Source organism: Acartia tonsa, chromosome 5 (assembly GCF_053477335.1).
Source record: "Acartia tonsa isolate MP-2025a chromosome 5, ASM5347733v1, whole genome shotgun sequence".
In the NCBI taxonomy this organism is placed as follows: Eukaryota; Metazoa; Arthropoda; class Copepoda; order Calanoida; family Acartiidae; genus Acartia; species Acartia tonsa.
In genome coordinates, this window is record NC_137264.1 from 7,566,939 (window position 1) to 7,588,670 (window position 21,732).

At 32.4% G+C, this 21,732-nt stretch overlaps 3 protein-coding genes across 6 annotated transcripts in view; all 3 read right to left on the reverse strand.

Annotated features, from left to right (window-relative positions):
- Positions 1 to 8,260, reverse strand: part of ArgRS (arginine--tRNA ligase-like protein) — a 33,906-nt gene extending 25,646 nt beyond the window's left edge. The window contains exons 1-2 of the mRNA XM_080160109.1: positions 8,106 to 8,260; positions 486 to 592 (exon numbers count right to left, since the gene is read on the reverse strand). Coding sequence (XP_080016235.1) covers positions 486 to 592; positions 8,106 to 8,186 — 188 coding nt within the window. The 5' untranslated portion in view covers positions 8,187 to 8,260. The remainder of the gene's footprint in view (positions 1 to 485; positions 593 to 8,105) is intronic.
- A 171-nt stretch (positions 8,261 to 8,431) lies between these two features.
- Positions 8,432 to 18,904, reverse strand: Zpr1 (zinc finger protein Zpr1). 4 transcript variants are annotated; one of them, XR_013879446.1, is made up of 15 exons: positions 18,794 to 18,904; positions 18,158 to 18,235; positions 17,555 to 17,632; positions 16,165 to 16,315; positions 15,043 to 15,138; positions 14,425 to 14,526; positions 13,795 to 13,851; positions 12,788 to 12,870; positions 12,128 to 12,187; positions 11,435 to 11,512; positions 10,381 to 10,538; positions 9,742 to 9,859; positions 9,299 to 9,415; positions 8,816 to 8,967; positions 8,432 to 8,464 (listed from the first exon to the last, which is right to left on the reverse strand). XR_013879446.1 is itself a non-coding variant. In XM_080160113.1 (15 exons), exons 1-14 carry the CDS (start codon positions 18,854 to 18,856, stop codon positions 8,881 to 8,883), a joined length of 1,326 nt encoding a protein of 441 aa, XP_080016239.1. In that variant the 5' UTR covers positions 18,857 to 18,904; the 3' UTR covers positions 8,432 to 8,464; positions 8,844 to 8,880. The 4 variants fall into 4 exon arrangements, 3 of the variants coding, with proteins under 3 accessions (XP_080016239.1, XP_080016238.1, XP_080016237.1); XM_080160113.1 differs by having other exon boundaries at positions 8,844 to 8,967; XM_080160112.1 differs by having other exon boundaries at positions 8,432 to 8,483; positions 8,844 to 8,967.
- A 336-nt stretch (positions 18,905 to 19,240) lies between these two features.
- Positions 19,241 to 21,623, reverse strand: LOC145318677 (uncharacterized). Its single transcript, XM_080160115.1, has 4 exons — positions 21,393 to 21,623; positions 21,059 to 21,141; positions 19,757 to 19,840; positions 19,241 to 19,362 (listed from the first exon to the last, which is right to left on the reverse strand). The coding sequence occupies exons 1-4, from the start codon at positions 21,528 to 21,530 to the stop codon at positions 19,287 to 19,289; spliced, it is 381 nt and encodes a 126-aa protein (XP_080016241.1). The 5' UTR covers positions 21,531 to 21,623; the 3' UTR covers positions 19,241 to 19,286.
- Positions 21,624 to 21,732: the final 109 nt, after the last annotated feature.

The window sequence follows — 21,732 nt, forward strand, 5'->3', positions numbered from 1 at the left end:
CCGAAGGCCTGTCTAACAAAAAAGGTATAGATCTTATAGGTTTTATTCTAATAGTCGTGGAAGATTGTCTGAAAACGATGCTATTAATAATAATTTCAGTGTAACTGAGAACCGGTTCTAATTCACCGGATATTAATCTATTTCAAAATTATACTGAAAAACACATTATTTTGATGATTTCATCTTAATAATAATGAATAAATTCATCCCTGTTAAAAAAAAACTGTACCTAGCAACTTCTTTAACACAGTATACTGTTTAAGGATATACTTACATATTAGGACTTTATTATAGGGGTTCTTTGCTTATAACATTGCACTTTGTGTTAATAGGAATCATATCAGTATTTCAAAAATCATATGTGAAGAGGATAATTATAACATACAAAAAGGGAGAAGTAGGTTGTGCTAAAATTCCATAAAAGTGTGAGTAAGCTTCCAGTCAAAAGCGATTATTAAGTCCAACTTCGCCTTTAAAAACTGTACCTAGCATTTTCTGCCTTCAATTTGGCGACCTCTTCCTCATCTGCCGGACTCTGTGCAGGAGGACTCGAGTTTGAGGCCCCTGATCCGGTTTTTAGACCTTCCAGCTCCTATATAAACATTTATTAAAATACTAGGGAACATTATTAGGTATTCTGAAATTGGATACCTAAGGAAAACATTTCAAATACATTTTTAGATCCAGATTTTCTTTGAAAAAAATACTACATCTTAACTTTTTAGGTACTTTTTCATTTTGAATCTAAAATGACAAAAATTGAATTGTCAAAATCAACCCCCTCCCCTTCTAGTGCCCCAAGAGGCATTTAAGGGGCGTAGCTGCTATTATAATACAAAGTACAATGATGTCTGTCTGCCTCAAGCTTAAGATCTCAGTAACCACTGAACCGATTTTGCTCTTATCTTCAGGGTCTATACAATAGATATTGGTCCTGCGATAAGTTTAAGCTGTTTTGATGAAAAATTACCTACCTACCCAAAATATTTTTTCAAATTTTTAAATTTTTTTTCTGTTAGCTAATCAAATAACCTTGCGTTTTGGTTTATAATTTCAGTAAAACAAGTTTTTATTAGGATTTTTAGAGTTAAACAGAATACCATAAATAAGAGTTTAAAAAATGATAGTATCACCGTAATTTAAATAACCAATCCCTGGTGACCCCTAAAATGGTGGGTCCACGCATTACGTGCATGACAGATATCTCGAGTTTTTTCCGTCTTAATTTCTTACGACTTTTTATACAGTTTTGTATTGTGGGAGGCGTAGTTAGACAAATTAGTTGGGGGGGAAAGTACCAATTCAACGGTGGGCGTTCATTTCCGCATGCTATCACTTCAGCATATTGTTTCATCAATACACAAAAGCAAATTAAATTAGAAGGGGTATACAGTAGTGGGTAAAATGGATCTAAAGGGATAATGATAATAAGACAATGGCCGATAAATTAATATATACCCCAATGATGATACTTACTACTTAGAATAACCCCTTCAGTAGATTAAAATTTGTGGTTGAAAAGTGTGAACACTCAACCTAATGAAGCAACCAATTTAAATTGACCCAATCCCCAAAATTGTTAAGCCAACTAATGAAAAAACGTTATTTTAAAACTTTGGGGACTATTGTCATTAGAAAATATTTTTTTTCATGAAATAAAAGAAATAGGTATATTTTTTTCATTAAATAAAACAAATATATTTTATGTATCAAAATATTGTAGATCCTAAATAAATTGAGTTGATTAATTTAACACATCGTATTATAGACATCTTTCCGTGGATAATAAGTGAAAACAAGGTTCCAAATGCCTGAGCTAACAAAACTGGCGCTAATCTTATGATATTTACTTTAATACTCATGTAAAATTTCTGTAATATTAATAGTAATAGAGTAGCCCCGCTACTAGAAATCATTTTGTTTTTTACCAACTAAGAACTTACGGCAAATTTTCAGATATTTAAATTAATTTGTTTTAAAGAAATAATAGTTGATTATTAAAATCTCTTCTTTTCCAACTTTGTTTCAAAAATTAATTTAAATACTAAGAAGAAAAAAATAATTAATCTTGTGTACTTTCTTTAAGAGAAATAATTCTTTAATTTATACATGGGAACGTTTTATGGGGGCGGTTCAAAAAAGTGGTTTATTCACCACCAATAATTAAGATTTAAAAAAAATAAAAATCTATATAATAATGTATTTTATATATGTTATAAATTTAATTCCTTAGTAACGTTTATTTGAGCAGTTACAAGCAACTTTAGATTAAGTATCTATTAATTTGAATTCGTTCGCATGTGTTCAAATAAGTTCGTATAAAAGTGAATTATGTTTACAGGAATAAATTTAGTTGAAATATGGATCTTGAAATTGTTAAAAGTTTATCTATAATTTGAAATGTCTGTCAGCTTGTCAATGTAACTTTTTTTCTGCTTTTATTTTTAATTTTTATATTTTTTTGTATTTTCCTCAGAGCTTTTGAAACAGAGTGACAGATTAACAGGTAGAAAAACAAAGTGAGTTACAGAGTAGATTTGCTTTAAAAAATGTGTTTATCTGCCAACATTTTAATTTTGTTAGTGAGTGAATAAATATTAGTTTTTTAAAAGCAAAGATTTTCTATAATTAGGGTCTGTCCGTCTGTATGTGAGTTTATCATTATGGGACAGTTAGCTATTCTGGTCAATTTATTTGAAATATAGGTGTTCAAGTCAATTTCAGGCTCCAGGTATGATTCTGCAGGTCCTGATCCTCCAGGTCTCCAGAATGATTTAAAAGCCTCCTGTGACCGCAATTTTTAACATAGAGCCTTCAAATTTTAAACTTAAGCTTTTCTTACACGCCTACATAACGTATCAAAATTTTATTAAGATCCACCGTTTTCCCGCTGACCGCCGACTGCGGTGGCTGGCAGGTGCCAAGTACAGCTGCGGCCGCAGAAATTTATGTTTTGAGATTTCTAATATAAAATTTATATAAATATAAACATTTTCTGAAAAAAATATTTTTCTAGCTTCAAAGATAAAAAATGAAAATTTTAATTAGAAAAGGACTTAAAAACAAAGGTTGTTAAATAAAAGGGTGAAGAAAGCGAAAATTGACTTAGGTTCAGTTATAGTCGGAAATTCATTATCCAACAAGGGCCATGCACTGAGATAATAGAGAAGATAACCGATAAATGTGCGGCAAGGGGCTCCAGGTTCAGGTGCTGCAGGCTGGAAGGTAACTTCTGGACAGGTATAAATGAAAAAAAAATTTAGTTTTAAGAGTTAGAGATCAACTTATTCAACCAAATATGCATCTTTTGGGATGTCATGAGCATATATAAAGAAAAAATAAAAATCAGCCTCCAGGTTCAAGTCCTGCAGTTCTCCAGGTGAATTCTGGACAGGTAAAAACTGAAAATTTTTAATTTTATAGTTAGAACAGAACTTATTTAACAAAAGTTTCTACTTTATTGATGGTATGAACTAATTTGAAGAAAAACTTGAAATCAGGCTCCAGGTTCAGGTCCTACAGGCCTCCAGATAAATTCTCGACAGGTAAAAACTGAAAATTTTTATTTTTGAAGTTAGAACAAAACTTATTTAACAAAAGTTGCTACTTTATGGATAGTGTTAACATATTTGAAGAAAAATTTTAAATCGGGCTCCAGGTTCAGGTCCTACAGGCCTCCAGATAAATTCTCGACAGGTAAAAACTGAAAATTTTAACTTTTAAAGTTAGAGTATAACTTATTAATCAAAAGTTGCTACAATATAACTAGTATTAACCAATTTGAAGAAAAATTTTAAATCAGGCTCCAGGTTCAGGTACTGCAGGCCTCCAGGTGAATTCTGGACGGGTTAAAAACTGAAAATTTTTACTTTTGAAGTTAGAACATAACTCATAAAATTAAAGTTGCTACTTTATGGATAGTATTAACATATTTGAAGAAAAATTTGAAATCGGACTCCAGGTTCAGGTACTGCAGGCCTCCAGGTGTATCCTGGACAGGTAAAAACTAAAAATTTTAACTTTTAAGGTTAGGGCATAACTTATTTAACAAAAGTTGCTACTTTATGGATAGTATTAACTCATCTGAAGAAAAATTGGAAATCAGGCTCCAGGTTCAGGTGCTGCAGGCCTCCAAGTGGATCCTGGACAGGTAAAAACTAAAAATTTTTAATTTGAAGTTAGAGCATAACTTATTAATTTAACGTTGCTACAAGATGACTAGTATTAACCAATTTGAAGAAAAATTTTAAATCGGGCTCCAGGTTCAGGTACTGCAGGCCTCCAGGTGAATTCTGGACAGGTAAAAACTGAAAATTTTTACTTTTAAATTTAGAACATAACTTATTAAATCAAAGTTGCTACTTTATGAATAGTATTAACATATTTGAAGAAAAATTTGAAATTGGGCTCCAGGTTCAGGTATTGCAGGCCTCCAGGTGGATCCTGGACAGGTAAAAACTAAAAATTTCACTTTTAAAATTAGGGAATAATTCATTTAATAAAAGTTGCTACTTTATGGATAGTATTAACTCATTAAATTAGGGGTATTGTGTCTACTTGTTGGAATTTTACCACAGTTAGAGCAGTGTATTTCCTGCAGGCTTCCTTTAGTGACTGACCTGTTGACAATATGTTTTTTTTTATTTTAGTCAATTGATATTATTTTTTTTGCAGATATAATTCAAAATGTAACAAAATGGTTGGATTTAACTTGAACCTTGAGCCCGATTTAAAATTTCTCTTTGAATTAGTTAAATAGATATAGTTCTAACTCTTAAGTTAAATATTTTAATTTTTACATGTCCAGAATACACCTGGAGGCATACAGTATATGAACTTTGAGCTCGATTTCAAATTTTTCTTCAAACAAGTTAATACTATCCATAAAGTAGCAACTTTTGTTAAATAAGTTTTAACTTAAAAAATATAAATTTTCAGTTTTTACCTGTCCAGAATTCACCTGGAGGCCCCGCAGTACCTGAACCTGGAGCCCGATTTCAAATTTTTCTTCAAATATGTTAATACTATCCATAAAGTAGCAACTTTCTTTAATAAGTTATGCTCTAACTTTAAAAGTGAAAATTTTTAGTTTTTACCTATCCAGGGTCCACCTGGAGGCCTGCATTACCTGAACCTTGAGCAAGATTTCAAATTTTTCTTCAAATGAGTTAATACTATCCATAAAGTAGCAACTTTCTTTAATAAGTTATGCTCTAACTTTAAAAGTAAAAAATTTTTAGTTTCCCCTATCCAGGATCCACATGGAGGTCTGCATTACCTGAACCTTGAGCCAGATTTCAAATTTTTCTTCAAATGAGTTAATACTATCCATAAAGTAGCAACTTTTGCTAGATAAGTTATGCTCTAACTTTAAAGGGAAAATTTTTATTTTCTACCTATCCAGGATCCCCCTGGAGGCCTGCAGTACCTGAACCTATCCATAAAGTAGCAAATTTTGTTAAAGAAGTTATGCTCTAACTTTAAAAGTGAAAATTTTTAGTTTTACCTGTCCAGGATCCACCTGGAGTCGTGCAGTACCTGAACCTGGAGCCCGATTTAAAATTTTTCTTCAAATTAGTTAATACTATCCATTAAGTAGCAACTTTTGTTAAAGAAGTTTTGCTCAAACTTTAAAAGTTAAAATTTTTATTTTTTACCTGTCCAGGATCCACCTGGAGGCATGCAGTACCTGAACCTGGAGCCCGATTTAAAATTTTTCTTCAAATTAGTTAATACTATCCATTAAGAAGCAACTTTTGTTAAAGAAGTTATGCTCTAACTTTAAAAGTGAAAATTTTTATTTTTTACCTGTCCAGGATTCACCTGGAGGCCTGCAGGACCTGAACCTGGAGGCTGATTTTTTTTTGTCTTCATATATGCTCATAACATCCCAAAAGATGCATATTTGGTTTAGTAAGTTTATCTCTAACTCTTCAAACTAGTTTTTTTCATTTATACCTGTCCAGAAGTGACCTTCCAGCCTGCAGCACCTGAACCTGGAGACCTATCAAAAAAATTTTGAATATAAGGAAAATACACCCCAAAACTAAACTTTTTTCCCAAATAACCTATCCTCTCACTCCTAAGACAAGGCCTATACTCCCTGTTAACGCAAAAGTGTCAGATCCGCCCCCCCCCCCCCCCCACATATCAATCAAACAACAAACCTTTTGATTTCATGAACTTTTTTTTGTAAGGCCCTTGTGACCGCAATTTTCGACTTAGAGACTTGAAATTTTAAACCTAAGCTGTTCTAACATGTATACATGACATATTTAAATTTCATAAAAATCCAGCGCCGTTTTCTTACCGACTTTTGTCTGCAGCGTCCGGAAACTACCAAGTACAGCTGCCGCCGCCGAAATTTATATTTGGGATTTCTAATATTATCCTATTATATAAAGTAGTAAGCGTTTTTTGTCTGTCCTGAAGGATCTCGCTAACTGCTAAACCGATATTGTTCTCCTTTACTGTGAAGCTTCTTATAGGTCCTGGGAAGGTTTTGAACTATTTTTGGAGAGGGTTTCTTTACCCCCCTCCCCCCAAAAATATTTTTTAACTCTTTTTAAACGCAAATTTAAAATGAGATAAGGTCGACTTTTCCCCCTCCTACCAGTGCCCCTAGAGGCTTCTAGGGGTGTAGCCGCTAGTATATACATAAAGGTAAACATTTTCTGAAAAAAATTCTTCTTCTAGCTTTAAGCGTACAGAAATTACAGCCTTTTGAAATTTCTAAGTAAAAACGGCCCTAAAAAAAACAAGGTTGTTCAATAAAAAAGTAAAAATTACTTTGATCCACTTATTGTCGGAAATTTAATATCAAACAGGGGACTTGCACAAAAATTTCTAGCCGTCTAGCTCTAGTAGAAACCGAGATAACAGAGTGAACGTTCAATCCCCCCCCCCCTCCCCTCGACCTATTAAGGTCAATAAAGGGGACCAACCGATAAAGGTAAAACATAGAGTAAATTCGCTACTAAAAATAAACTGTAAAGTCATCCTAGAATTAATCAAAATTTTTACTTAGTTTCTTGCGAAAAAATCTGCGATACCGTCGCTAATTCTTAAAATTATTATCTATGCTTTTGTCATACAAAATTTAATTCTTTAATAATTTGTATTAAAGAGGACTATCCACGAACAAGAGCACGTGATTCTAAGTACCTTCCAGCATTGATCCTGAGTATTTTCTTTCAGAATATAATAGGTCACTATCAATAAATAATATATTGACGAGAAAATTTATGTTTCACCACTTCAAGTTGAAGAAAAGTAACAAAATGTCCACCATTTTTCGTTAAATTTCTATCAAACGTTTTGTTGAGTTCGGGGTGTCTTTAATTGTCCATGTTGTCAAATAATAAATATAAAAAAAAGTCAAAAGCACATTTACTATATCTCATATGTATGTTTAAATTAATGCTAATATGGATTAATTTACAATCTATATAACACGAGTATTCGCATATGTATCATCAAATATCCATTTTATTAAAAGAATTAGCTTCATAAAATTTTTCAAAGTCAATTAAAATACCTAAAAAAACATGGTGAAACATAAATTTTCTCGTCAATATATTAATAATATATGGTGTCCTATTATATTCTGAAAGAAAATACTTAGGATCAATGCTGGAAGGTACTTAGAATCATGTGCTCTCGTTCGTGGATAGTCCTCTTTAAATATGGAATGTAAATATCATAAGTAGAAATTATTTGTTTCTATCAATGCGTTGCAAAATTTTAAGTTCGCCAAATTTAGGATATGTCAGAGAGCCAGACCCACCATTTTAGAAGTCACCCAATCCCTATACTATTGTGCTTACAGAAAAAAAATTCCCAGGAATTTAAAGGAATAAGACAATGGCCGATAATGTACATTCTGATGATTTTGCACACAATTACCCCTTTTGTAGATTAAAATTATCGGTTGAAACGTTTGTACACTAAACTAAATGTCCAAAATTAAATGAACTAATCAAGTTATAATAAAAGTCCCCAAGGTTGTTAAGCAACGAATAAGTAAACGTTATTATAAGACTTTGGGGACTAGGGTAATGAACAGCCCAATATGATTATCTCCTCCCTCCCTGCTAAATACCTACCTTTATCAACAGTTCAATTTGTTGTTCCGCCTGGTTAGCCCTATCCGTATACTCATCCAACTTTCCGCTCATTTCAGCCATCACATATATATAAGTGATTGATTGATTGGGGATTCAACCAAGCTTCTGTAATGTCATATAAAAAAATATCCGTGAATATTATTAACTCTTATGGGGCTAAAAAGCATTTAAAAAAGCACAAATTAGGTACGAATTAAAAAAGCTCAAAATTATTTCTTTTTTAGTATTGTTACTATTTGCTACACGTTGTATTAATAAAAACATATGTTTTATGATAAAAATTGATGATTCAAACAAAATAAATAAAAAAGTAAAAACATTTATTTATTATCACATGCCTTTAAATTTGTAGATTTTCTTATAATGTAGCTTTAATAACAAATGTAATCGAAAATTGAGGAAATTTTGTGGTTTATCAGATAAGGAGTGTTGAACGTTTTAGAGATCTCGTAATCAACTGATTTGCTTTTTCAAAATAATTAGTCGAAAAATTGTATTTATTGTTTAAAATATTTTTTTTTATAAATAAGCTAAGTATGAAACTAAGTATGGGACATTGGACTGTTTTTTTTTATTTTACTAGTCCCCAAAATTTTCTTATTCTTTGACTAAACAACTTTGGGGACGTTCATTTTATATTTAGGAAAAGGAAAAAAATAAAACAAAAGTACAAATAGAAAGTAATATACATCATACATAAAAATTTCTGCAAGCTACACGTAAAAAAATCTACCAAAAAAAATTATTAAAATGATCAAGAATCTTGTTGATAGTTTTCAACTTTCATATCGTTGATGCCCAGATCATCATTCTGCTCAAATGTTCTCTCATACTCTTCAATCTAAACAATTAAAAAATAACTTCATGTTTATAGAAATAGTTAGTGGGGAAAGGGAAGGGGGGGGGGGGCTGGGTGGCGTTTTTACTTCTAAAAAAATCTTGTCTCCCTTCCTCTTATAAGAATACCACATCAAATACATATAAACAAATACGTTAAAAATGGATCCTACTGTAGTTATGCCATGTACGTGACCAATTTAAGAATAGGAGAAATGCTTTGGCCAAAAACAGGCGCAACTCTTTAACATATGCTTATGCACCAAACAAGACCTTGTGATGTATCCCGTTCTCTATAGGAAATCCAATCCACTGCAGGGTAAAAGAATACTTACCAGCATACCAGGATCAGGATCTGGAGCGTATAAATTTTGCAGGTAAGAATTTCCAGCAGGATCATCCAGAACAAGGGTAAACTCCAGGTCCCCTTCAATACATTCTTTCAGTTTCGCCTAATAATAATATCAGAAATTTACATCCTTTAAGAAAAACATTGATAAAAATGATAGATTATGGTAAGTAAGTTAGGGTTAGGAGATGCCTACAGTGACAGGAATGGTCCGGCCTGATATGGTTTTACTGTGCAGTTTTGGCCGCCTATTATTAAACCATTTGGGCAGTATTGGACACTCAATGAACCCACCAATCAAAATTCAATAAAAAATTCCCTAAAATTGTTAAGCCAGCAAATTAGAAAACGATATTAAAAGACTCTGGAGACTAGTGTAATAAACGGTCCAATGTCCCTTCCCTCCTTGCTAACTAACACTTAATTTACCTTAAATTTCTTCATTTTTTCTGCCACATCTGGGGCTGCCCCGTCTCCACCTCCCCAGAAAGAATTTTGTTCTATTTCATCCAACATGTTGTTTAACAAGCCCTCCAGAGTTGTGAACCTAGTAAATGTGCAAAGACTTTATTATCTACTAGCGGTTCTAGACGCCAAGGCGGGGGTGAAACCCTCTCCCAGAACAGTTTTAAACCTTCCCAGGACCTATGAGAAGTTATCCTTTAAAGGAGAATGATATTAGTTGAGCGGTTAGCGAGATCCTTCGGTAAACACACACAGACAGAGAACCATTTACTTTAAAATAAGGATTTCTTCTACAGTAGGTATAAAATTATTGGTGGGAAATACATAATATGTTGTTTGTACCAACCAATCAAGATTTAGACTTTAAAGTCAACAAATGAGTGAACGTGTTTGAGTACCAAAATAAATGACAGTTCAATGACCCTACCTCCCTGACAAATGCATCTGATTTAAATATTTGCATAAGCAGTATACATAACAAAAAGAATCCATATTTTTAACCTCATTATTTAACCATTTTATTTTTCATTATTAAAAATAAATTCTGACAGAAGAATTTAAGAAACTAGTTTCAAAATTAAAAACAGCTGATCATACGCATACCTTCCTCCCAAAGCAGCGCCGCCCATTTCAAACTCCAATTCTGGAATCTTGAGGTCACAGGTCTCAGACTTGAGTACATCTCTGTTGAGATCGGACTTGTCTGTCACTGTTAGGGTGATCCTCTTCCCCTTAGGCTCTATACCTCCTCCAGATTTCACCTTAAAAGGGTTATAGGTTCAAATAATAATATTTAAATATGTTCAGCAAAATTCAGCTGTTTTAAATTCCTAATCGGTCCAACAACAGTAAAGCTTCAGGCGGACAGAGACTGCGTATTTTCTTTTATTCTTTAACCAGAAGTAAAACACTAGCAGCTGCTTTAATGGGGTAAAACGTGGATTTGGAAAAACGTTGTTGAACCGACACTTCTGCCAATTTTTTTCCTCTCGCGCTAAACTAAACAATTTTGAATTATTTGAGACAAACTTTTTTTAAAAATTTCCCTTAGGTATTTACTTACCTCTTTCTGTCCGGTTTCATTTTGAGTTATTTTTTAGTCACATTCTAAGATGTGATTATATTAATATTTTGTTTTGAGCATAATTATCTTGAAATAAAACCAGGGTGGGCATACAAAAAACCTACCCAGGGTTTTTTTTAAAAAACCCAATAAAACCCCCATAAAAACCCTTAAAACCCTGGGTTTTTTAAGGGTTTTTGGGTTGGGTTGGGCTGGGCTTTTTAAAAAAACCCTGGGTTTTTCCCCACCCTGAATAAAACAGGGGTGTATATTCTACACAATATTTTTTTTTTCCCCTGCTACAAAATTTTTTATTTTTTTTCCCCCCCCTAGTTTTTTCTCACCAAGTAGGGGGGAAAATGGAAAAATATTTATAGAACTCTATATTTTATTTATTTTATCCCTCCTACCACACATTTTTTGGTTTTTTTCACCAAGGAGGGGGTGAAAATGGAAAAAATGTTTTTAGTTTTCTTAATTTTTACATTTTTTTCCCTCCAACCACTTATTTTTTATTTTCCCCCCCCCCCCCTGAGCAGGGGATCCCATGTAGAATATACACCCCTGAAATAAAATGTAAAAATAAAACCATACCTCATTAGTTTTAACATCACAGGTATCACATACAGTGGCCATAATAACAACCTCTTTAAAGAAGGGTATGTTGGTAATCTACTCATTATTATCAATCAATCAATCAATTTATCGAGTAACTAGTAAAGGTAGGTTGTAAAAGAAATACCTAGTCTTTTCTTTAATCTTAATTATTTTATCGCTCATTTCAAAGAAGATTAGATAATTCAAATGGAAACTTTGTTAAAAGAATTTGCCTAGAATTAGCAAGGACGATTGTGTCCAAAAGTAGCAAAGATTTTGAAAAAGGAATACAAAGTATAAACAATTCATTATTTAGGTAAAATATGCCATAATATTAGCAAGACGAGAAATCTAGAAAATACATATTCATAAAATTATATTACATATTAGCAGACATACTGATACAAATAACGTGTAGTTTGGCATCGCAGGGATCTAAAGGGACATGACAATGGCCAATAAATTGATGTAGATCTCCAATGATGATATTCAAAACTACCCCTTCTGTAGATTAAAACTAGTGGTTGAAACATTTGAACAATTAACTTAGTAAACCAACCAATTAAATTCACTGAAATCCCCGAGCCAACTAATAAGAAAATGTTAATGTAAAACTTTGAGGACTAGTGTAATTAACAGAACATTGTAATCTCTTTGATAGCATCGTTAATTGATTGATAGATTCCTTTCCTTCATATTGGTTTGGGCAGGTGCGCCACAACTGGGACAATTCGTTGCAAAATGCAAAACTTCCTGATTAAAAGAAAAGAAAATATTTTTATCCATTAAATCAAAATATGACTTTACGTGAATAAGACTTTTTTTTATTAATTCAATATCGCCTACGCCCCTAGAGGCCTCTAGGGGGCACAAAAAATATTTTCTCTTCAATCTTTGTAAAGATCAAGTATCAACCAAAAAAATATCCGCAAGGCGGTGCTATTTCTATTTTTTTTGGTACCCTCCCCAAAATAGTTATAAACTTTCCCAGGACCCTAAGTAGCTTGATTGTAAAGGAGAACCATATCAGTTCATTAGTTTTCAAGTAAGGGGCGTCGTAGCTCAGTGGTAACGCACTGAGTTACAGTAGTGAGAGTTCGAGTTCAAGTCCCCATGTGGCAAGAGAGAGCGTCATTCATTACGATGACTTAGTTTGGGACACCTGCCATACTCGGCTAAAGTGAGGTAATAAAGAGTAGCTCCCTTGAGACAGCGGGTCAGGTCATGATGTACTTGAGCGTGGAGCTTGATCTGGTCCTAGTGGCTATACAAAAGTATCTCGTCCTTCTCCATGACTACTTATTTATCTTTTTTTGTGACAGAATTTTGACTAAAAGTATAATTTCTTAGTTCCTGTTCTAACTTTTCTGCAGTTAATTCATCATTGTCCTCAATTGGTTGGTCACTATTTATCTCTTCTTCAGTATATATTCCTAAATACATAGGAACGTGTAGTTTAAGATCTTCAAAACAGAATCAATATCATATAATAAAAAAAACTAAATTCGCTTAGTAAATCAAAAATTCGTCCCAATTTGAACACCAACCCTTATTTTAAATCTAAACAAGAATGGTTTTCAAAGAAGTTAAACTATGCTATTTAAAATGAAAAAAGGAATCCGTCCATTCATATATATCCTACTACATCATGAAGCAGCTAAGATAATAAACATGTCTTTAAGATAGACAAAATAATGAAGAACTTCTTAAGACACAAAAACTTCCTTCTAAGAAACGGTGTTGCAATACTTGCTATGTAGACTTTTTCCAAGAAAATCTAATACAAAATTATTCGTCTATGTTATTATTTGAACTCTATATGTATAATTTGTCTATGGTTTTGAATGCCGCGTATTGCGCTAAGTACAAATGTACGGCGCCAAATTTTATACAACTCATCAATTTAGTTCAAGTATTTGAAGTGATCACAACAAATATTTAATTTTTATTTTATATAAGTGAATTTGATTTAATTTTTTACTATCGGTTTATTTAATTTAATAATCCTGATTTATTTTACTTTTCTGTTGCTTTAATTATCATTTATTTAGATACAAAGATGTAATATTAAAGCACAATGTTATCGTATATTCTATAAACCCTAGTTTTAAGTGCTATTCAATAAATACTTGAAAAGAAGCCTAGCTAGTGATATTTATTTACGATACAATCGTCGCTTTAGATTCACAAAAAGTATCCTAAAGAAGTGTTTAAATTTAAAGTACAGTTTAAGTACTTTACAAACGGAAAGGGCATTGCTTCGTCCCAACAGTGTTCTCAAGAACCTTACTTAACCTAAAATGACCGAGGACATAAAAAGATTAAGTTAATTTATAGAAAATTTATTTAGTATTTACCTAGCTTGTGATTTTGAGCATTAGTTCTCTGATAGTGTTTCTCCATTCTTCCGGGATCTAGTTACCAGGAGTGTAGTTTTAAAATCAAGTTCAACACTTAAAAGATGTATTGTAACCTGCAAGTTTAGCTATTCGTACCTTTAAAGAAAAAAAAAAATTAACCAAATTAGCATATGGACTACGAAAAATTTTTAGGAAACAACGTACTTACATCTTTATTTTATTTTTAGGCAGGGGTGTATATTCTGCGCGAGATGCAAGGAAACGAATAAAATGAAAAAATATTTTCAGAACTCTATTTTATTTTATTTATTTCCACCAAAGAGGGGAGAAAAATGTTTTCCGTTCTCTTAATTTTTAAATTTTTCTCCTCCAACCACATATTTTTATTCCCCCCCCCCCCCTTTTATCAGGGTCAAATTTGCAGAAAGTTTGGCTACCCTGTAGGTATAGGGCCCCACATATGGCTAGATATATGTATCTTTCAGAAATAAAAAGAGGGGGGGGGGGAGAGGGAATTATGTGCTAGGTTTGGGTGAAAGCACCTCAAACACTAAATTCAAAGTAATCCATTTATCCTACCATAACTAACGCACAAAGCTATATCATTTTTTAAAACTATATACATCCCTGCAGCTGGCAAATGTGGATTTTCAATGTGGCTATTGCCACTTGGGTCATCGATTATCAGTTTGAAGTCTTTCTCTAGCTTCAATAAACTCTGGATCTCAGCTAAGAAAAATTAAGTTCTAATTCATAACAAGCTTAGTTCTTCAGATAATTAACGCATTTACATAGACTAATTGAAACTGGAATATTTATCGCATCGTATTATAGACAACACAAAATAGTAAAACAAAATAAATTTCAGTTTCGTTATCCCCGAGGGTAACTAGCTAACAAAGCTGGTATTCATTAATCTTATGATCTTTTTATATCATTCGTGAAAAATTTCTTTAATACGATGCGATACGTGATTTTTCAGATTAGCTTAAGCAGATATTTATCAGTTTAATCGGAACCGGTACTGGCATATAAATTCTATTAGGCTTAGATACATAAAAAAGACATTATAGAAAAATAGATAGGTTAAATGTCCATTTTGTTTTCTCGACCCTAAAAATATAAAACATTAGACCTTCTACTTTTAAATTTTATAAGACCTTTTTAGAAGAAACACCTTCACTTATTCCTATATCCCTGATAATTCCTGTATGACAGTTAGCTGTTTACTTTAACAATACTTACCCATGAATTTTTCAATTTTTTCATAACCATCAGGATCCATGTGTTTCCTGACAGCCTGGTCTTGTCCCAGACCTGCCATGGTTCTGCTTAAAATGCCTAAAAATAGTTATTTATCGTATCGTATTATAGACAGCTTTCCGCGGATATTAAAATGGAAAAATATAAGATTAAAACTAGTTTTTTTAGCCCCTAACTAAACTGGTGTTAATTTTATGATTATCATTTTAATATTCGTGGAAAATTTTCTATCATACGATGCTATAGTATACATAACCCGACATAACAAATATACGTATATTTTAACTTATCTTCCTTTTACCTATAGGAACTATTAATGAATCTTAAACTATTTAGTATTTTTCTAAAAAATATATACGACAATAAGTTTTACCATAAATGAGCAACTCCTTTATTAACAATGGCAGCGAAGTAGTTAAAATGATAATCTAAAGTTAAGGGGCGTCGTAGTTCAGTGGTAACGCACTGAGTTACGGTGGTGAGAGTTCGAGTTCAAGTCCCCATGTGGAAACTCGAATTTCACAGTCGCAATTCATTCACACAACTTCCCCTTGGTTGTGTAAGAAGGGTGATAATTGGGTAGTTTGGATACTCAATGGTCAAGTACATAATATCAGTACAACCCTTACCCAAGCTCCTCTATGGAGAGCGTCATTCTTTACGGTGACTTAATTTGGGACACCTGCCATACTCGGCGAGGGTGAGGTAATAAAGAGTAGGTCCCTTGAGACAGCAGGTCAAGTACTTGTACTTGAGCGTGGACCTTGAGCTGGCCCTGGTGCTAGCATACAAAAGTGTCTCGTCCTACTCCATGACTACTTAGGTCCAAACACTAAGAAACTATGGCTACACACACACACACATAATCTGAAGTTAGGGGCATACATTGTGAGACAGAAGAAAAGAAAGATTAAGTAAATAGATTTCGGCTGCTCATATAGTTTCTGTTAAACAGAAATTTCATATAAATGAGAATCGGCTCTAATAAATCCCTTCTTAATCTGTTTATTCGGATTATTTTGTTCTATATTTTTAGGCGTCACTGCTTTATGAATGTTATCATTGTTTTGTTTGTATATGATGTCAATATACCACGTGACTTACCTTCAACTGTAGTAATTTCTCCTTTCTGTGATAGGCAAGGTATCTCCAGATCAATTTCAGGTACAGTTATGCTCGCATAGTCAGACTTTACAACCTGACGGGACAGATCTCTCTCTGTGGTCAGGTGCACTTCAATTATAATACCTTTCTCCTACAAAAAATGAGGTAATAATTCCACTACTAACAAAACTATTGATACGGCTACGCACGTGGCTTCGATTTTTTAACCCTTGGGTTTAATGTTATCAATATTTTTTTTTTGTTAGTAATGGAAACATTAACAACTTGTGTTTTCAATGAAAAACATTGAAAAGAAAATCCTGCAATATTTCTACAGGGGTGTATATATTTTCTGCACAGATTCATTTTTTTTCTCCTGCTACAAAATTATTCATTTTTTCCCCTCCTAGTTTTTTTTCCAGCAAGGAAGGAAATAAAATGGAAAAATATTTTCAAAACTCTTTATATTATTCATATTATCCCCACTCCCACATATTCTTTTAGTTTTTTTTTAACCAAAAAGGTGAGAAAAATGGAAAAAAAATGCTTTCAGTTCTCTTAATTTTTACATTTTTTCCCCCCAACCATATATATTTTATTTTTTATCCCCCCCCCCCCCCCTCAGCAGGGTCAAATTTGAAAATATACACCCCTGTATTTCTATCCAAACATCTTATTCGGATAAAACCAATAAGAGGCTTTATCAAAAGAGATTGATTCGTAAGTATTTACGTCTTCAGAAATAAAATACCTCACATATGTAGACATCATTTCAATCTTTTTATGATCATGTCAATTTCAAACATGACTTAAAAAATATTTATGCAATGGAATTTAAAATCACTGTAATACTCCTCGAAACAATGTAAGCACATGTAAAAATATTTTTTTTCTTATGTTTTAGCATATTAGAGACTGTCACTATCCTTGAGGAATTTTTTTACATTTGTATAAGTAAAAATATTCTTAAAAATAAATAATATTATTGAAGTATTGTCTTTACATTATAAATTGACTAGCGGCTTCGCCCCTAGCCTCTAGGGGCTTTGCCCCAAGAGGTTTTAAAAAACTAATTTTTCGTGTTTTAGATTTTTAAAAAATATAAATTTTTTTTATTTTTTTTGAGGAGGGGGGGTATTTTAATTTTTTTGGGGGGGTTAGGGGTGTCCCATCCCCCAAGAAAATAGTTATAAACCTTCCCGGGACCTATGAGAAGCTACCCTGTAAAGGAGAACCCGGTCGGTTCAGCGGTTAGCGAGATCCTTCGCTTCAAACAAACAGAGGGACAGACAAACAAACATTGTTCTACTTTGTATTATAATATAGATAAACCTGTTATTGCTGCGCTATCTATGGATCTATTTATTATTGTTGCAAAGTATTTGTATACCTGGATTTGTCCACCAGATTGTATTTCATTGTTCTGATATCCGCAGTCTTCACAATTAAAACTCATCAGAATAACCTCCTGAAAAGGATCGGGAAGCAATCTTAGACATACAGTAAGCTAAATGTTTAGTACATTGAGAAAATTTCTAGAATGCTAAACAAATCCAAAATTAAAAGAATGTTTTGCTTCCTCTAAACTGTAAACAGGAAACAAAAAAATTATTTTGACCAAATGTAAGTTAAAACCAAACCAAAAATACGAACTTAAAAGTTAATTTCAACTGGTCTTCCTGATTGTAGGAAGCTGTATGTAAGTTTTTAGTTTTCTGAAGTGTTTCTAAACCCTTTTTTTACAGGATCTTGATAGATCCCCCTTCCATTTAAATCAATCATGTTTTCTAAAGAAATACTTAATCTAATGTATGCTTGTATGCAAGTTAAGTAAGATCTCGTAAACTGCTTGAAGGATCATGACCTTATTTTTCATGAAGGCATCCTGGATATGTTTTGGGTTATGTAATTGTAGAACTAGGACTAGTTATAAATCATCCCTGTATTATTAAGTAGGTAAAAATTAAGTCAACCAAATGAAATCAATTCTAACCTTGTAGTGAGGAATCCTTGTGAGTAGAATTCTGGTGATTCCATTTTTACCACAGTTTGTGCAAAGACTTTCAATTTCCTGCAATTTTAACATTGATTTTGTACAGAATCAAATTGTGTCTTTAAAATGGAAGGGAAATAGGGAACTGGGGGGGGGGGGGGGGGGTGTTAGTATATCCATAAATTGTTTACGGACAAAATCCTATAATAAATAATAAGCATTTTTATGTTTGTCCATTAACGTCTCACTAATGTCTAGATCAATCAGGTTAACTTTATATAGGTCCAAGACATATCAATAGTGATTTTTTCTTACATAAAATATGAGATAGGGAAACGGACATTAGTATTTTGAACCACAAATAATTTTGAAACTTATCAAATGTTCTAAGATTAATCTGATTTGTGACCTACTCATAGAGACAAGGGACAACGGACTGTTTATTACACAAGTCCCAAAAGTTTTATATAACAACTTTGGGGACTTACGTGAATTTAATTGGTCGGTATATTAAGTTGAGTGTAAAAACGTTTCGAACACTAATTGTATTCTCCATATGAAGTAATTTTGTGTATAATTGGGGATGTACATTAATTTATCGGCCATTGTCTTATCCCTTTAGATCCCTGGACCTACCTGAGGTTTCTGATAATCATCACCAGAAATGTCTGAAAACAAAATCTCTCCTCTCTCTTCCATTATTGAAATCTGAAACTTTTATGAATACAACTAAATTATATCATTATCTAAATCAGTTGTATAAAAGCTATTAAAATATAAATAAGTACAAATAATTGCTATCACAATTTTGGGAGTAAGTATGTAATTTTTCCACAACCATATTATGTTGATATACATTATACATAGTAAAATGTAAATTTTTTTAAAAACAATGTTATATCACAGAACGTGAAGTACTTTTTGACATCTTAAAAATGTATTCTTAAATATTTGCCTTTTAGTTTAAAAAATTGGTGCTAACAAAATTTATTTTCATATTTTAATTTTTCTGGCGTGAACTTTAAATAGGTATACACTATACATAGTTAATAACTTGTTTTTTTTTCTAAATGATCATTACAGCAAACTATCTATTTCATTGCATTTCATAACTGAATGAAAAGCTTTATTAGGATATATAGACAGGTTTAATGCTAGCAATATCTTGTCTACAAACTGGACACCGATTGTCAGTTCTTCTTATTCTGAAAAAAAAACATTTTTAAGTTGGCTTTTATTCATTAAATAGAAGTAAAATAAGTCTTTATTTATCTACCACTGCGAACTAGGCTTCATGAACAAGGGATTATAACTGACATACTTTCTTAAGAAGTTATATCTATTAATCGGTTCATAGATTATTTTCATGTATAGAGTGAGTTGAGCATTGTGAGAATCAGTTAATTCAAGGAGATAAGAAGAATAATAAATACTGCCGGTTATTAGTATTACAATTTTCAATTCTTTAATATGATGGTGCTAGCAAACCTTAAGGATATTGAATCCCCCAATTGTTCATCAAATCTATTCAATTAATGGTTTCAGATAAAAGTATTATTTCTCCAACCCACCATAGATTAAACTCGAAGAAGTTTGTACCTGGCCGTGCAGTCAGAACAAGCACAAACATGTCCACAGTCTTGATACATTATCTCACGTGGGTTATCCAAACAAACTGTACACCTTAAGTAACAATAAAGGTACATCAAAACTGACCAGAGGTAAATAATCTGTATGAACCATTGAACATAAGAAAAAATTAATAGTAAGAGAAGTGGCAGTACAACAATCTGTTTTGCCTTAAACTTTTCAATTGGCAAAAAGTAATAGGTCCTAGTCAATCTTTTTTGTCTTTGGCGCTAACTGATTGATGCTGTCGACTTAAATTCAGAAAAAAATACTTAAATTCTTTCAGGGGTGTATATTCTACATGGGATCCCCTGCTCAGGGGGGGGGGGGGGGGAAATAAAAAATATGTGGTTGGAGGGAAAAAAAAATGAAAAAATTAAGAAAACTGAAAACATTTTTTACATTTCCCCCCCTCCTTGGTGAAAAAAACTTTTAAAAATGTGTGGTAGGAGGGATAAAATAAATAAAATATAGAGTTCTTTAAATATTTTTCCATTTTCTCCCTTCTTGGTGAGAAAAAACTAGGGGGGGGAAGAAAAATAAAAAATTTTGTAGCAGGGAAAAAAAAATAAATCTTGTGCAGAATATACACCCCTGAATTCTTTTTACCAGAAAAAAAGTTTTAGGTCTTTTTACCTAGGTATACATTTCATTTGTAATAGTAGAGGTACCAATTAAAAGATAAGAAAACAAGAACACAAAATTATGGATGGACAAGGTGAGATATAGAACAGATGTTCAGTTTTCATTAAAACGAAGATGAAAGGGAAACAGTGTGCAAGAATAAGTTCTAGAAAATCACGAGACCTTACAAAAAATAAAATATGGCCGACTGAACTAACTGATGAACTAAGTAAGTTGTATCCTCTACAATACACTGTACAGGTATCTTCACCATAAATATTAACAGTCTTAATACTTAAATAACAGCTGAGAAAATCACAATTTTCCCTTAACGTTACAGACTACTGGCAAAGTAGAGAAGCTTAGTTACTTAAAAAAGACTCCAAGCACAGTAAAGCTTCGCTACAATATATAAATTTTCTTTTACCATTACCTTGCAAGGGCGGGATTCTCCTTCAATTTAAGGGATCATCTAGAGAATCGAGAGCATTATCCACGTGCAATGGGATGCGATATTCTAACACCCAAGGATATTAGGTTAAGTAACATCCATCAGACAACCAACCCCTTGATTGCACCTCCCCGGCGACGAGCAGATGCGCTACGTGTTGAGCCTCGGTTGCCGGTTATATATATAAATTTTCTTACCTAGTTCCGGAATTATCACCTCCCCCACTGTCAGCTTTAGCTCTTCTCAATTCAGATCTTAATATACTATTTTCCTCATTCGCCTACAAAATAAATACCTATTATGAATTCTAGAAAAATGTATTGCATTGAATTAAACCTTTTCATAATGTCTACAAAATTCAATTTTGTTTAGGTGTTTTATGAAAAGCAAAAAATCTGTAAACTAGCACGCCCATAAAAAATTCAAATCATAGATTTAATGAGTGATGGAACAGGATTCTTGAAGGTTAAATAAGTATTTCTTCTTAGTGAAGAATATAAAACATTTGCACTATAAAATAGTTATAATCACCTTTTTCGCTGAATCCCAACTAAAAAGAACCAAAATAGCAGAAAACAGCATAAATAAAAGTTCAAAAAATCTTTTAATTGTGCTCTGAGCAGCTGGCTGTTTCACAACAGTTTCAACTGTTTTCTGTTTTTCACTCATCTTAAAAAATTAAATTTTCAACTTATTTTTTTTTCTATAAATGCAACATTTTAATATCTGAAACAAAGTTTAAAATAAAATTACAATGAATAATTAGCTTAGAACAGCCATTGATTTTATCTATTAAAATAACATTGAATACCTATATATTAAGTATAGAAATTTAATTTGCGAAAATTTAATACGTAATAGAATTCAAATG